Here is a 16,586-nt window from a genome sequence, read left to right as displayed (position 1 = left end):
AGATCAACAACTGCTGTTCCCCCCGAGGACACGTCTCCTCCGTCATGCTTTCTTACTCCTTAAGACATCTGACCACACACAACTTGGGCAAACCATCAAAAGCCGGATACATAATCATTCTAGAGTATGACTTAGTTTTGCGGATGATGTGGAAAGTAACCCCCTGCGGGGTATAGACTCGGCCTGAAATGTCCAGAGCCTGAACATCAGACACTCTGCGACACGAAATAAGGCACAGGAGCATCGCCAGCTTTGCTGAAAGCTCTTTTCGGGACAGAAATCTATTGGCTTGCAAGAATTTGAACAAGTGGAGAACCTTGTTAACATCCCAAAGAGATTAATATCTAGGTTCCGGGGGAAGCGTAAAGCGTATACCTCTCAGCAATTTGCAAACCATAGGGTGTTCCACCCTGGAGCGGCAAATGACCCGCTAAGATCGCTGAACAATAGGAATTAATAGTCTGATAAGTGAAACCCTGAGAAGCTAGGAAAGCCAAGAAGTTCAGGATAGCTACCACTTTGCACCCCATGAGATCATGATCGTTCCGAACAAATCAACCGACTCATCGAGTCCAGGCCTATCTGTATCTCTTGTTGGTGCTGTCTACCCATGCTGCACCCAGCAATCACTAAGCTTCTGGCGATAGTCCGCCGACTCTCCAGTAATGCCTGAAATCCGCCAGTCCATTAGAGGCATTCTCCCCTGCTGGAGGAGGGGGTGAGGGAGACCATGAGGGTCTCTCAGAAGAAAAGGATCGCGGGGTAGAAGGATTGGAGAATCCCAAGAATATTCCACAAAAAGTGGAAACCACACTTGCGACCTCCAATAAGGAGTGATCAGCCTCGCTTGCTGCCTGCGAATATGAGTAGTGAGTCTCATGATCATCGCGAAGTGGGAAAAGGCATAACCGGTGTCCCTGGACCAGTCTTGGAGAAAAGCATCTGTTGCGGTCGCCAGAGGGTCCAGATTCCAACTCTAGAAATTTGGGAGCTGGTGGTCCAACCTCGACGCAAGGAGGTCCACCAAGAATGGGCCCCACTTGTCGTTCAACCTCTGGAAAACCCGCGGTTGAAGCTGCCACAAACTCATGTCCAGCCAACTTCTGGAACACCTGTCCACCACTACGTTGGACACTCCCAGGAGGTATTCACCGTTACATAGATGTCGTGGGAAAGACAAAAGGTCCACAATTCCTTGGCCAAATCCGCCAATGCCTTGGACTTCGTACCCCCGAGATTGTTGATATAACGCACCGCCAAGACATTGTCCATTTTCAATAGGACATTGCAGGCTATCCTGTCCTTGGTCCAGCACCGAATTGCAAAGGAGCCCGCCATCAATTCCAGTCATTTGATGTGCAGATGACCTTCTGCAGCAGACCACTTTGCGCTGGTAAAGGAGTCCCCGCAACGAGCCCCCCAGCCCGATTTGCTGGAGACTGACTCTATCACTAGATCCAGATCGCAGCCAAAAATGGCTCTGCCATTCCAGGCCTCCATGTGGTCGAGCCACCATCTCATCTCCATGCAAACCTCCTCCGTGAGGGGAATTTGGTCTGCATATTGCAGGCCCTTGCGGAGATGGGAGGCCTTCAGACATTGTAGCGCCCTGTAGTGGAGTTGGCGTGGGAAGATAGCTTGGATCGACGAGGACAAGAGACCCACCAGGTGAGCTATCTGCCTCAGCGAGGTGGAAGAGCGAGCCAGAGTGTGTCTGAGCTCCCTGAAAATTTTGACGATCTTCCGCGAGGGAAGGCTCAGGGTGCGGGCTACCGAATCGATGGTAAACTCCAGGAAGGTTACCTGTCTGGACGGGGGCAAAAGAGACTTCTTGCCGTTGATGACAGACCCCGAGCTCTGCAAAAGATCCACTGTTTTCCTGATCCAGGCAACCAGATGGTAGGGGAACTGCTCCAGAAGCAGGATGTCGTCTAGATAGACGATGAGGCGCAGCCCCTTTGCCCGAAGTGTCTCCCAAACCTGCTTGAGAACCTTCGTGAAGCACCATGGGGCTGACAAAAGGCCGAACGGAAGGGTTGAGAACTCGTAGACCTCACCCTTCCAGAGAAATTGAAGGAATCGTCTGTGAGGAGGGTACACCAGTACTGTTAAGTACGCGCCCTTTAAATCCAGGCGCGCCATCCATTAGTTGGGTTGCAGGAGGTCGCGCAAAAGATGGATGCCTTTCATCTTGAAATGCCGGTAGACCAGCGACTGATGGAACTCTTTGAAGATCATGATGGGACGCTGACCGCCGTCCGTCTTGTCCATGACGAAGATGTTGCTGAGAAAACTTCTCGTATGAAGGCAGGAGGGAACTATGGCTCCTTTCTTCAGAAGCTAGGTCACCTCTTTGTCGATAAGTGTGACCTTGTCTTGTGAGAAAAACAGCAGTTTGGGGTGAGCGTCTTGGACGGGAGTACCATAGAACTCTCTGTGGAAAACTTTACTGTTTGTAACACCCTGGCATCTGAGGTAATGGTTATCCAAGTGTGCTCAAAAAGTGCCAACCTGCTCCCCACCTTGAGGTGTTAAAACAGTAAAAGGCTGACCTGTTGTGGCCAGTGGTTGGCCTTGTCCTCTGGCTCCCCGGCCTCTGTATCCGTGGCGGGATTGGAAGAACTCTTGTCTGCCGGGATCTGTGTTCTTCTTGCCTCCTCTTTGAGGGCCTTGGGTGTAAAACTTGCTGGCCAAGCGCCCCCTGCCATGACCGGCACTGACAAAAACATGAGGGTGGAAGACTTTTTTGATGGAGGTCTGCGCTTTGTCGAGCGAGGTAAAGGTCGAGACAAACCTCATCAGTACCCTTATGAAGGGATCCCCGAAAAGGCCACCCTGAGCAACTGCGCCCACCTCCCAAGAGGCCAACTCCCCAAGCTTGGGGTTGACTTTTAAAAGGAAGGAATCACGCCTTTCTGTTGAGAGAGCACAATTAGTGTTCCCCAAAAAGACAATGGCTCTCTGTCCGAGGTGGAAACCCGTTCTGGTGACAACGTGGAACCTGTCGCCTTAGCCTCTTCAGCCAGTTCAAATATTTTGGTAAGCGATCCAGGCAGCTCCAGGAGCTTATCCTGACAGTTCTTCCAGGACCGGTCAGTACCCTTCTTAGGATCCCGAATGTACTTTTGCAGGAAGGTCGCCATCTTAGGGTCGACATCTGGTGTCGTTGTGACTTTGCCCGGAAAGGTTGGAAAGGCAGGCCCTAACCTCCTTCTCAAGAGGCTTACGCAGGCGTACGGTGATGAAAGCTGAAACCTTAGGGGAAGGCATCCAGGCTGAGGAACATGGATGGATTAGATCCCCAGGGACCAGCATATCGGAGGGATCCTCACCCTGCTTAGAGTAGTCCGAAGGGGGCATGATAGGGCACCAAGGTGTAGAGGGTCCTGTTTCATCCTGGGAATCCCTCGCCGAGTCGTCATCATCCTCATCCTGGCCAAAGGCTGGGGTTTCCAGAATGTCTGGGGTCTTATCCTGCTCTTGTAGAGGAGGTCTGGCCGGGAAAGCCCTTTTAAGGCGCTTGAACGCCCCCAACTCGGGGGTCGAGGTGCTTTTGCGCTTCTCCGTGTGCTGGGGTCGCGCTGCCGGTATCGCATAAGCATACTGCATAATGCGACTCTCAAAGGGACCCATTGCTGCCTCCACTGCTTGATGGATTGACGCATCCACAGCGTCACAAAACTCGTCATCCAAGGTGATAACCTGAAGCGATTCCTCCCCGTGTAATCCATTTCCGCCATTGGTCAACAGGACCTCTGGACCTTGAGGTGCAGTAGAAAGAATGGCAGTCTACATGCTCACACGTGAAGAGGCAAGCCTGAATATAATGGCAGAAGTAGGTAAGGTGGTACACTTAATTTTGGTGCAGCGGAGCCGCTGGCAGGCAATATGAATGCCTGGGTGCGACTCACCCTATTATTCAATGGGTGTCTGAAGGTCTGGGCCCGCCCCCACTACAGCAAATAAGCGCTATGCAAAACAGGAAAACTTGCCTTACTTAATCCTGCCTCACTGCAGTAATCGGACCCACGAACTGCAGTTGTCAACGCTGTGGTTTCACCAAAAGAAAAAGATCAACCCGCAAACGCAGGTGTCAGGGTTCCCAGACCTGACAGGCAAGGGTACGCGTCAGCTGTTAAAACGCGGTTTGCGCATTTGTACTCGCCACTCCTCAACGCCTAGAACAGTGCGGACCAATGAGATCAAAGCGGCGCCCCCCTGCGTGCCGAGGCGCACTCCACCGCTGAGCCTGTCCTGAGGGGCCGCGAGTGGAGCTCCGAACGCTCCAGTGGCCTCGACCAAAGATAAAACCTGTGAAGGGGAAAATACGTTAAACAAAGTAATTACCAGCAATGAATGCTGATGGCAAGACACCGCGCTGAGAAGACAACGACATGCATAATCCAGTCACCCATGAAAAAACACCCGCCTCGGCCGAATCGCAGGAGGCGAAGCGCACAACAGCACGATTATCAAACACAACGCACAATACACATTAACACTGTAAAAGAAAAGTGCGCAATATCCATTTACACATCAAATCACATTAGCAAAGCGCAGTGTTAAGAAAATGTGACTTAACTGCTGGCAGCGGGAAAGAAAGTGCGAGTTGCCACAGGAAGCACAAGCCATCGGGGATGATGGAGGATGCTGATTGGCTGTTTTTGACTGCCTAAAGCACCATGGGAGTGCTAGTTTTTAGTTAAAATGTTGAAGTTGAACACTGCTGGCTGTAAGGAATAAAGGAAGTTACAGCATAATCCTCGCCGCCGGACCTGACATAGAATTCTTGTTTTGAGAGAGCTAAGTGGCCATTTCTGGGGCAGACTACTCAAGCCATCAAAGATCTCTGACTTGCGTCTCACTTCTAGCAACCTTGCAACTCACGTCTTTAGGACCCTACCCTGTCTTCACCAGACTGATACATAAAATAAAGACCTTTGCACCAAATATCGATGTCACTCGCTCCACAAGGAGGTATTATTTTCATGTTAATGGTTAGAAATACCACTTCTATCATAAAAACTGAAGTCAAGATTTGTTCTGGTGTAATTTTATTTTGTTTGCAGTTTTCTAGAAAATAAGCAATTAATTGAACAAGGGCTTCTGAGTAAGTTTAAAAGCCATCTAATGATGGTTAAAACCATATAAACCAGATGGCACCAACAAGAAAGGTATGTAGCTTAAATGTGTGACTCCGATTAACTATTGCTGGGCTTTCACAACAGACTTGTAAATAAAACTAGGTGTCTATTCGAAATTCCGTAGACAAAGGTCAACAGTTGTTTCAAGCAATTACTCAAATTTGGTGTAGTCCTTCTTCAGGACTTGTCTGATTTGTTTATTTCACACCAAGTGGTTTCAATAACACAGAAGGCAAAACATCACTGGTGTGTTCATGGCTCCAGATTTCTTTAACACATTCACCCTTCCAACTGTTTAGCATTTATTTAGAGAACTCAATTACGTTAGTTATGAGAAATCCACCTTATTTTTTTCAAAGTTGTTTTTATTGGGTTTTACCAAATCAACAAAATCCAGCATAACAGCTCCACTACGAGCCCTCAAGTTATGAATCACTTTGCTAATGTTAGATACAGTGTCACATATGTTAAGGGAGCCCCCAAAAGTTTACATAGTCATGTGCTGGTCTGTTAGAAAAACATTACATACTATAGAAATCAAACAATAAAACATGGATAAAAGGAAACAATAGAATCTGGTTACAGTATACAGTCATATTAGAGGAAGCTGGCACACCTGGAGGTCATTCTAAAGGAGTAGTGGGTCAAGAGTTTCGCGGGTCCACAGTTTGTGACTAAAACTGAAAGAAATGGATCTGGTGCATGAAGGACAGGTAATAAGCGGAACACTTTTGGATAGGTATCTCACTAGAGGTCTCCAAGTGAACTTAAAGTTTTTAATATCATCACAGAAGATATTCCCTAGTCTCTCCATAGTGAGACCTTGCCATAAAGAGGTATGCCACTGTGTGAGTGTGAGAGTCTCCATTTTTTTCCAAGCTGCAGCGAATGCTATTTTAGGAGCTCCCAGACAAAGGCACTTGATCGCTTCATGGTCCCTTGTTTGATGTTGAGGTGAAGATTCTCGAACTCCCAAAAGAGAAAATTCCACCTTATCTGGAATTGGGTACCCTAGAGTCACCTTGATTTGGGCTAATATGTCAGTCCAGAAGGGCAGGATGTTCGGGCAATTCCACCATATGTAAAAAGAACTATTGATGGACAGAATGCAGAACAATGTCATACATTCACCCCAGTACAGAGATCTGGGCCTAAATCCAACGTTTTTTTGCTCACCATGCCATTCCAGTTTGGACCCAGCCATATGCAAATCAGTCTTGACCATGTGCCCAATGGGAACAGTCCAGCCCGAACTACCAGGCCAGGTCCTCCCTGGACTGGACACAAGCATCCTAATACCGCTTTCGGGGTTTCACCCCTCTTCAGCCAGGATAGCTTGATTCCAGTGGCATGGAGAGCACGGGACTCATGTCTGAGCATACCCGTCCCACTCGGGGTGACAAATGCAAAAAGAACTATTGATGGACAGAATGCAGAACTATGTCATACATTCACCCCAGTACAAAGATCTGGGCCTAAATCCATAGTTTTTTTGCTCACCATGCCATTCCAGTTTGGACCCAGCCATATGCAAATCAGTCTTGACCCTGTGCCCCATGGGAACAGTCCAGCCCGATCTGCCAGGTGAGGTCCTTCTAGGGAGGACCTGGCCTGGCAGTTCGATCTGGACTGTTCCCATGGGGCACAGGGTCAAGACTGATTTGCATATGGCTGGGTCCAAACTGGGGTGGCGTACTGGACAAAAGAACAATGGATTTAACCCAGATCTTTTGACTGGGGGAGAATGTTTGCATTGTCAGCATTCCGTCCATCATTTGTTTGCTGTAACACTTTTCGCCCTAAGTGGGATAGGGTATGCCCAGACTTGGGTCCCTTGCTAACTGTGCCACTGGATTCAAGCTAGCCTGGCTGAAGAAGGGTGACATTCCCTGAAACCAGTCCCGGGATGCTTGTTTCCGGTCCAGGGAGGACCTGGCCTGGCAGTTCGGTCTGGACTGTTCCCATGGGGCACAGGGTCAAGACTGATTTTCATATGGCTGGGTCCAAACTGGGGTGGCATAGTGGGCAAAAGAATGATGGATTTAACCCAGATCTTTTGACTGGGGAGAATGTTTACATTGTCAGCATTCCGTCCATCACTTGTTTGCTGTAATCCCACCATATGTGACAGAAGTCCCCTAAAACACCACGCCCCCCCCCCCCCAGCATAAATCTGCTGTATGGAGAAAGATTCTTTTGAGTTTTGTGGGATTTAGGTACCAGTAATAGAGCACTTTATAGTGTGCTTCTCTTAGAATAACAGAATGGTTGCATTTCTGTATATCTCTCCATAAATCCCGCCAACGAGTTTCTGGTATCTCTTACCGTAGGATGTGTTCCCAGAAAGCGACATGCTGTGGTATGGGAGAGGGAAGAGTCAAGAGCAGGAGTGAATACAAAAAGGAGATAATGATCCGGTATGTTCCTACTTGTTTTACAAATTGTTCATCGGGTGAGGTCACTGTGTGGCCCCCATACCGACTTCAGGTTGTAAAGCCCAAAGCCATAGTTGTGTGTAGTGGAAGTGTTCTTTCCATGGGAGCTGAAATTCTCTCCTACAGTTTTCAAACGTTAGAATGCCTTACTTATGAAAAAGATCCGAGAGGGTTATACAACCCCTCTCTCTCCAAGCGTCAAAAGGGCATGGTGCCAAAGGTTTTAATTGCTCATTTTGGAGTAAGGTCACTTGATCTAGATAGGCTACCTGAGTGGGGGTGCTATTTCGAACAGCTGTGTAGAGTTGCTTGTAAAACGTCCCCGAAAATATGTGCCTTTTCCGTGTCAGAGCTAAAAAGCTCACCCGAGGATTGCCTAATATCCCCGTTCCCATTTAACCCTGAGTTTTTTCGCTAACTGGGTGCCCAATTGTTACCTTGTTCATATGATAGGCACCCAAGACATAGTATGGACAGTTCCGCCCTGTTGGTATATATAGCATTAACTTTCCCCGCGTATCGCTGTGACTTTGCATTGCAGGGTAAGTGACGATCGCGCTTTGTGTTCTTGTTCTAGGTGCTGCAGTTCCTTCTCAAGGTCCAATCAGCCCTTCGCTCTCTGTTTATTCAATACTGCGATGAGCACGGCCTTGAAAGTGTTCCAATGGATGGAAGGAGTAGTGTTCACAACAATATTTCATTGGAAATATTCCCTTATAGATCTCTTCAAGTCGCCCCTACAGAGGCTGTCTCTAACAAGTAAATTAGGAAAGAACCAGCGCCAATACTTGATTGCGGGGAGGCCCCAATCGAATGTGGTCACTACTGGGACATGGTCAGAGATCGTCATTGGCTCTATCATCGCTGTCAGTAAATCGTGGAGAACGATATTACTAATAAATGTATAGTCTAGCCTAGAATAAGTGCGGCGTAAGTGGGGAAAATATGTAGTCACAGGAGTTGGGTTGAAGTGAACGACAGGCGTCGAGCAGCCTCGTTGCTTGTATAGCATATTTCACTGTCTTGGGAAAGCTCCCATTGATGATCTATGGGTTTGCATGCTATCAGTGGCTGAGTTCCAAGTGAGACTAAAGTCTCCCATTAGGAATATCTCCACCTCTGCAAATCCCCCCAACATTGACAAGAGGGAATGGATAGATGTCAGCTGGTTGAAGTTAGGTGCATAGATGCATGCAAATGTGTTTAATCTGCCTCAAAGAGAACCCTAGACCATCACCACCCTTCCCTCCCTATCTGTTATAGCCCGTCGGTTGGAAATATGTGGATTTGTGAAACTTCAGCACCATCTCATTGTGTTTCGTGGAGGCTGATGATTTATACATCACTGGATAAGACCTGTGACGAAGTCTGTGGTCTTCTGTTTTTTTAAGGGGTTTCTTGGAGTGCCAGTCTAGTAAATATTTCCAAATTTTGGGGCATTTTGCTGGGGAATTGAGACTCCTAGCCTTTAAGGTAAGTGTGGTCAGTACCATAATAGAGACTGGACAATATGACTCTGAAGATGACCTTTTTTGATCTCTGCATATTCTGTCCAAGCTGAGAACCCCTCCATATTAGAATCCTACCACACCTTCATGCCGACTTGGCTGAAGGTCCTCCTTGTGTGTGTCGCCAATCTCCATCTCCCCCACAGGTGCTGTCCCCTATAACTCCAGCCCCTAATAAGACAATACAAAAGTACATGGGACAACTGGTACCTGAACTAACTTGTTTTGTGTGGTAGACAGAATTCGAATAGGTGACTCGGTTTATAACCGCAATAGCATCATCAGTGAAGCACATGTGACTAGGAAAACATGAGTGAAGATATTTTTCGCCTGTGATTTTTCGTAGAAGTAGAAGAGTGGAAGAGAAAAATCACCAAGAGAATTAAACACATATTTTGGTGGCTGTCGTGAATCGTAATCACAGCCACCCCCTCATTACGCACTTGAGCTCTGCGGGAACACAGATCAGCTCTGCCCAGAGACATTGGTCATCGTCAATCAGACCCTAGAGCTACAACAACCATCAGGGGTGACTGAGCCAAGGTGGGTCGCCCTCCTTATTGTTTCTTGTGCTGGAATGGAGGCTGTTGGGAGAGCCTGGCAACTGCAGATGAAGTCATATTGACTTAATTCCCTGGAGCTTCTTTGCCCCCATTCAGATGCTGATCAGCGGCGAGAGGGATGTTCAGTTGCTTGAGAGCCTCTGCAAGATCCGTGAGGTGGTGAGCTTTAATTTGATATACGAAGACTAGGCCAAATGGGTAGGTCCAGCAGTATCTTTTCTCAGTTTATCAGTCACTGGTTTGAAGTGTTGATGTCTGGTTAGCGTGGCGGGCTCAATATCCTGGGAGTGAGCACATGGCTCCTCGAAAAGCAATGGTCACAGCTCTCCATGCCACCTGCAATATTACTTCCTTTAGCTTGAAGAAATGGAATTTCACTAGGATGTCTTGAGATTGTTTCTTTTCCCCGGTTGCAAGCGAGCCCACTCAGTGGACCCTTTCAAACTTGAGCTTTAGTGGGGCCTCTCCCAACAGCTTTGCAAACAGGCCTGTGATGTATGCCTCCATGTCAGGCCCCTTGGCTCCCTCCTTCAGGTCGCAGATATGGATGCTGTTGCATCACAATCTATTCTATAGATCCTCTGTTTTCAGCAAGGATGTTTGGAGTTGGGTGTGGAGAGAGGGTGTGAGGTCTTCCATTTGACTTGCTCGGCATTCGAGTTCCAGGACTTCCGAATCAAGATCAACCACTGTGGACCCCAAAGAGTCAACGTCATGCTGTAGGTTCACCAGCTTCTCATTGAGATTGGACCTAAGCGACCCCAACGAGGAGGCCATTTCAGCCCTGAGCTCTTCACTGAGTTCCATTTCAAAGTCCTTTAAGGAAGCTAGAAGGTCTTCCTTAGTGGGAGCCATTGATGCAGCTTCAGTAATTTCAGAGGTCATGGTCTTGGCTTCTGCTGGTGTGAAATAGTTCGAGACCTTGTTAGGCTGCTGTTTCTTTGGAGGCATATAGGTAGTAAGTCCCCCTCTTGGAGCAGATCAGGTGGTTAATGGCTAAAAAAAGAGAGGTGCCCAATCAGGCATCAAGGAGATGCGCCATGAATGAGCAGCAGTGCAAGCCTTGTTAAAGCACAGTGCTTGTCCATCAGTCACTTCAAGGGCACACCGTGTCAGCAGGCAGGCCTTCGAGGGGGCACCGGACTCAGTTTGTTAGATGAGATCCTCTGGGGGGCCACAGCAGCCCCAGCATTCCCCTGTACCCAGAGGAGAGAACACCAGGGCCCCTCGTCTGGGTGCACTCAAAGCTATCCAGTCACTCAGATAGACAGGGTGTCCCTCAAGCTGCCATTCTTGGGTCCGTAGAGCCCTCCGGCACTCTCTCTCACCAGTATCGCTTTTCTGATGCCAGGCAGACAGCCAAGGCTCACTGAAACCAGGGCAGTTCTCTGTTGACTCCAGGTCCAACACCAGGGGGTGGTCCCACACCCCCAGCTCTACACCGCTCCTTTTCACCACGAAGAGGGGTGTCTGTTCCCCACTGCAATCCCTCGTAACAAGCGCCAGGTTGCCCCGCCCTCTCCTGTCATGGCCGTGTCCTGGACTAGGGATACTATCAATGCCCCCCTGTGGGGGAGCCTCTTGCGTGTGGGCAGAATACCCAGTGCTGTCAGGCTGCGGGCCTCACTCCGGTGTGTACCCCAAACAGACACAGTGGGCTGCAGCTCCAAGCATAACGGGCTGCCGATCCGACGAGTCTAGGCCCTCAGGTGCAGGGTCTCCCAGTGGCCACATGCCCACTCGGCAGCCCCTGCCATCCTCAACTCCTAAAGCACCAAACTACCTTGTTAAGTATTAGATATGTTCTTCTTTTCAGATGCCATTATCACAGTGCCAACTGGTAAGTGCTTCACTTTGTTTTCCCTCATTTTCGTCACCTGTTGCAGCAGAGCCTTGGTGGATCACATCCACTTGGCCATCTTGGCTGGCCATGCTCCCCCAATCCACCTTATTTGTCTAAAATTATCAAGATGATTTTCTTCACTGAGGACTTAGAGACTATATTTCAAAGAAAGATGTCTGCCATAAAGTGGTAAGCATCCTGCCTGCCGTCTCTTTGTTCCACTGTCCCATTTCTAGTCATGTGAAGGGTGATGTCCCAAATACAGGAGCTGCCACTAGGCATGCCATTGAGAAAACCTATTTAGTAGACTTGACGTCAAAGTACATCGCTTAAGATGGGCCACCAGATTTAGAGTTGCCCATAGGACATCATTTCACAGGTGTTGTATCTGCTCTCGGTCTGAGAATACCATTGAAACCATGACTCCCCCATATTGAATTTTGGGTAAAGCTTCCCAGTATTTCATGGGCATTTGTTAAGTGGATTACTATAAATGGACCTTAATTTGGGAGTTTAGATCCAGGTCTCACATACAAGAAGACAACTACTCTGTGTGGACATGCCAAGGTGAACCTTTCACAATGGTCCTTTTTAACCCAAATCAGCATCTGGCTTTCAGGTGAGCCACTGCAGATGAATGTGTTGCACTGTAATTACTTCCACCTTAACATTGCATGTTCTGGCTGAGCTGATGATGACAAAATAAAAGTGTGCCTATGTTTCATTTTAGCCATATAAAACGTCATGACAGAACGCTACAATTTTAAACAAGAAAGTAGAGCGTTTTGCCCCATTTTAAGGTGAGGAAATATTCTTAAAGATCAGAAGATGTTTCAATATAAACTAATGATTAATTTCTGCTTTCAAAGAAAACATTTAAAATAGCTGTAGTATACTATATAAAAATGGAATTGAACTTCCCACTGTCCTCAAAACAAATGTGAGGACCTAGTTTGAAAGGATTGTTTTTTTGGCCTCTCAAAGAGATGGGCTACACCTCCGATCTAGTATCAGAGTAAAGATCCGTTAATTACAATTCAAAATCCTAGAAGCTATGGTATGAAGCACTGAAATTGTATTTCAGAAATAATGGGATAATCATTAACCCTGGGCGTAGTTCGAGTAGTAGCGCTACTCGTAGCTACGCGAAGTGCCGTTTGCACTACGCGAGATACGCGTAGCACTACGCGAACTGCGTAGTGCGCTGTTCGCGATAATTGCACAGTGCTGGATGCTTGTCCGTACTGTGCAACCATTGAAAATGGCATCTTGCACAGTGCGAGCTGTTGTTTTCTGCCGCTCAAGTAGATTTTTACTCGAGCGGCAGCTTTCTCAACGCGGACTGGTAGTTTCTCATACGCGACCATTCGCAATACGAAACGTGAGCTCCCCGCGTTGAATATCTCGTGGGGGAGGTTTATTTTCCACGCTCGCGATCGCCAACTTCATGTTACTGATCGCGAACGAGGAAAAAGTCTCGCCGGGATGTCATTTTGCTCGCTCGCGGTCGCCAACTTGACGTTGAGGACCACGAGCAAGCAAAAAATGCCAACTACGCTATGCTACGCGATTTTGCACTGTGCTACATGCAATTCGCGTAACGCGAAGTAGCACAAACTACGCAAACTTCGCGAGCGTAGCGTAGTTGTCCGCCCAGGGTTAATAATCATTTGATCTAAATCTCCTACTTGTTGTTGATGTCTATCAGACTCATATGTAGACAAACGCTCTAAAGATGAAATAAGCTATGCCTTTCATGTGACATGAAGTACATTCATGCCTATTATATGGTGCTTGAACTTTGACACAGACTACTTTGGACTTGTTAGTTATCATCATCAACACACCAGCAGGGATCATCAGTTGCTTCAATAGTAGAGTGCAGCAGCATATTTGCGGTCATTGGCTTTTGTGCACCTAGCAAGTGACTATTGACATATTAAATGCTTCAGCTGTAAAGATGGAGAAAAAAACACAAGCTAAAGCTATAGCTACATGGGTTGTGATCTGTTGGCTTTCTGATCGAATAACAAGTCTAAATATATATGAAGAAAGTCCGGGGTCTCAAATGAATGTGTTTTGGTGCCAAGCAGCCTCGCACTATCAAGGAAGGCAAACTGGCATTTTGATTACCATGCAGCAATATCCAGACCTCCATGCTAGGTGAAGACAAGAGGTATCTTCCAGGGCTGTACAGGCCTATAGGGTCACAAGGGATGGTCCATCCGGTCAGTATGTGGGCCATTTTCTTGCTGTTTGTGGGACTGTTTTATGGTCTATTGAGCCGTTTTCAACTGTTGATTTCCCTGATATCACCCCACATATTGCCTGCAGCAAAAACAAAACATACAGTCTCTCCATTCCTTGCAAAACACCTCCACAGCTTGTTTTTACAGGTACGAAAGTACCCCGAATAGCAAAGTTAGGCCTCATTTTTAACTGTCTGATTCGCTTTTACATTGGTACATGGGCCTATTTTCTTTTTTAGTCCGATCCTTGTACCGTCAGAACAACATATATTAATAATATTAATAAAATAGGCATTGAGGGTTCACTGGACAAATGTTTGACTGATGTCTAAACCGTAAGTGCATTCCAGCTGAAAAGGCCTTTTAGATTTTCGAATGACACACGAGGCTTAAGGACGCGCTCAGTTTTCCAGCAATATAGGCACTTGTGAGAAAGACCTAATACCCACACAGTGGAAGAAGGGCACACTGACTGTGTCTCTGTAATGTCATACAACATCTGAAGAAATATAAGAAATGCATCCGAGCCCAATCGTGAGTTTTGCTGAAACCGTTTATTTGTGAAAGCAAATTTTGTGCACCGCGTGGTGGCGAGGAATATCAAAATGGTCATTTGTTTTGTCATTTCACTTTCACATATGCCCATTATGTGGACATTTAAACCGAAACTGACAGGTTTTCCAGCAAATTCACAGGTTCTCAGAATGCAGACCTCAATCTCTAGTAAAGAAAAGCAATATTTTTTAATTTGAATACTCTCGTGGTGTGATGAACTGTTACAAACGTGACGTAATTCAGCAGTGATAGTTCGTTTCACAGCATTTCTAGATTAAAGGTCACTGCTTGAAAACAGAAACATTCAAAATGATTTTTTTAGCCATGCGTCTTTAATTGTGACTGTGCGGCTAAATGCTTATTGTTTTATCCCTTCAAACGAATGGACGGGTTCAGTTCGTTTCCTAGGCCTGTTTGCGGTTTGATTTTAATATCTTTGCCTTATTATTTCTTTGGTTTTTCATCTTTCCCAAAACTTTTTTTAGCGTCTTCTTTATTGTCCGTCTTTTTACCTTTATTTCCTGCAGCCACATCAGTCTTTTCTGGTTTCTCTTCTTTTGCCTTGACTTTGTCTTTTACGGCTTCCACAGCTTTTTCAATCATTTTCATCACTTTCTCAATCTTTGCTTCGGCTTTTGCACTTCTGTCTTCCTTTTTATCATCTTTTTGCGGCTTCTTGTCTGACTTGATGAGCTTGGCTTTCTCTTCTGCAAAAACAACATGCTCCAATAAGAAATTGCATTTTCAAACTTCAAAACCGAAATTGTCATCACAGTTGTATATTGTCCATCCACTTTCTCTCCCAAATCTTTACATATAACAAGCATTGACAAAGCCTGGCTCTGCATTGTCCATCAGTATTTTGGCTTTAAATCAATGCATATTTATGCATCACGGTTTTTGCCAAACTTTAATGCTGTGAAAACTAAAAGAAAATTGGTTGAAACCAAAAATATATTTTGTTTGGTTGTAAAAAGTGCACATTGCTAGGATACTCCTTGACACTGAAGGCAACTAGTATGTGTGTCTGCGTGGTCCTTGTGAAAGGGCATAATGCCATCATTCACAGTGAAGTTAGACAATGGTTGAAGTGGCTGACCCACTGCAGTATGCTGTTGTAGGTAGAAGAAAAATATGAATGACATACTGACAGACCAATTGGCAAAGAGGGCTGGCCGAAGGCTCCTATAAGTTAGTATATATACATATAATTTTAATAAAATTAAAAGGTCTTGGTTATCTTCGGACCTTAAAAGAGAGTGCTGTAGAAGTAAACAAATGAATCTGAATTCTTGGATAATTGACTAATGCCCAAGCAACATGAAACATAAGTTAGAAGTTATAATACATTTATAGAAGTTGAACAACCCAAAAAACATATGGAATATTGAAAGACATAATAAAGCTGCAGTTCGAACAGACTCTCCACAAACTACAGCCACATTTGAAACTGTCCATTTAATAAAACAATGAAACCAGAATAAAACCAACCAAAACAAGCACACCTTGACAATGACTTAAACTCATCAATCACAAAACCATAGTGTTATATTATAGCTAGGTAGGCAATTGTATTTACATAGCGCTTACTACCCCATATGAGGCATTAAAGCTCTTTTCTGCAAGTAACACGCTACTTCCGAACCCAAAGTATTAGTGGTGTATTAGTATAGGGAAATATATGTTCTTAATTTGAGTGTCTGTTAATTTGATTAAATAGGATAGAGGAGGTGAGATCTAGATAGTGGTATTTGGGAGTTCATATTAGTCAGATGAGGTTTGGGATAAGTCAAATGAGGGATAGAGGAGGGAAGAGCCTTGAAAGGGTTATTTTGGAGATCACAGTCGTAAAATTAGGTTTGGCATGAGTCAGAGGAGGGATACAGGAGAAGAGTCTAGAAAGGGTTATGTGGGAGATCATAGTAGTAGAATGAAGGGGCATATTATCAAGACAGGCGATAAAATTATCGCCGCTTTAGCAGCAGAAAACTGCCGCTAAAACGGCGATAATGGGCTTGATAATATGTTCTATTGAATTCCAATTGAAGCTCAGGTTAGATGTCCTTCACATATAACATGGGCTTCAATTGGAATTCCATAGAGCATATTATCAAGCCCATTATCGCCGTTTTAGAGGCAGTTTTCTGCCGCTAAAGCGGCGATAATTTTATCGCCTGTCTTGAGAATATGCCCTGAAGTTTGGGTTAATCAAGGATAGATAGAGGAGGGAAGAGTCAAGAAAAGATATTAAGGGACATCATAGTAGTAGAATGAGGTTTGGTATGAGTC

At 46.0% G+C, this 16,586-nt stretch overlaps 1 protein-coding gene across 50 annotated transcripts in view; it reads right to left on the bottom strand.

Annotated features, from left to right (window-relative positions):
• LOC146820883 (uncharacterized) overlaps positions 1-16,586 on the bottom strand; it is a 1,936,624-nt gene that overhangs the window by 1,451,547 nt on the left and 468,491 nt on the right. For all 50 annotated transcript variants that reach the window (XM_085611721.1, XM_085611696.1, XM_085611722.1 and 47 more), the window contains one exon: positions 14,810-15,004. In XM_085611721.1, coding sequence (XP_085467847.1) covers positions 14,810-15,004 — 195 coding nt within the window. The remainder of the gene's footprint in view (positions 1-14,809; positions 15,005-16,586) is intronic.

This window comes from Triturus cristatus, chromosome 6, assembly GCF_964204655.1.
Source record: "Triturus cristatus chromosome 6, aTriCri1.1, whole genome shotgun sequence".
In the NCBI taxonomy this organism is placed as follows: Eukaryota; Metazoa; Chordata; class Amphibia; order Caudata; family Salamandridae; genus Triturus; species Triturus cristatus.
Note: the sequence above shows the minus strand (reverse complement) of the source record. Positions and strands in the feature narration are given on the sequence as shown.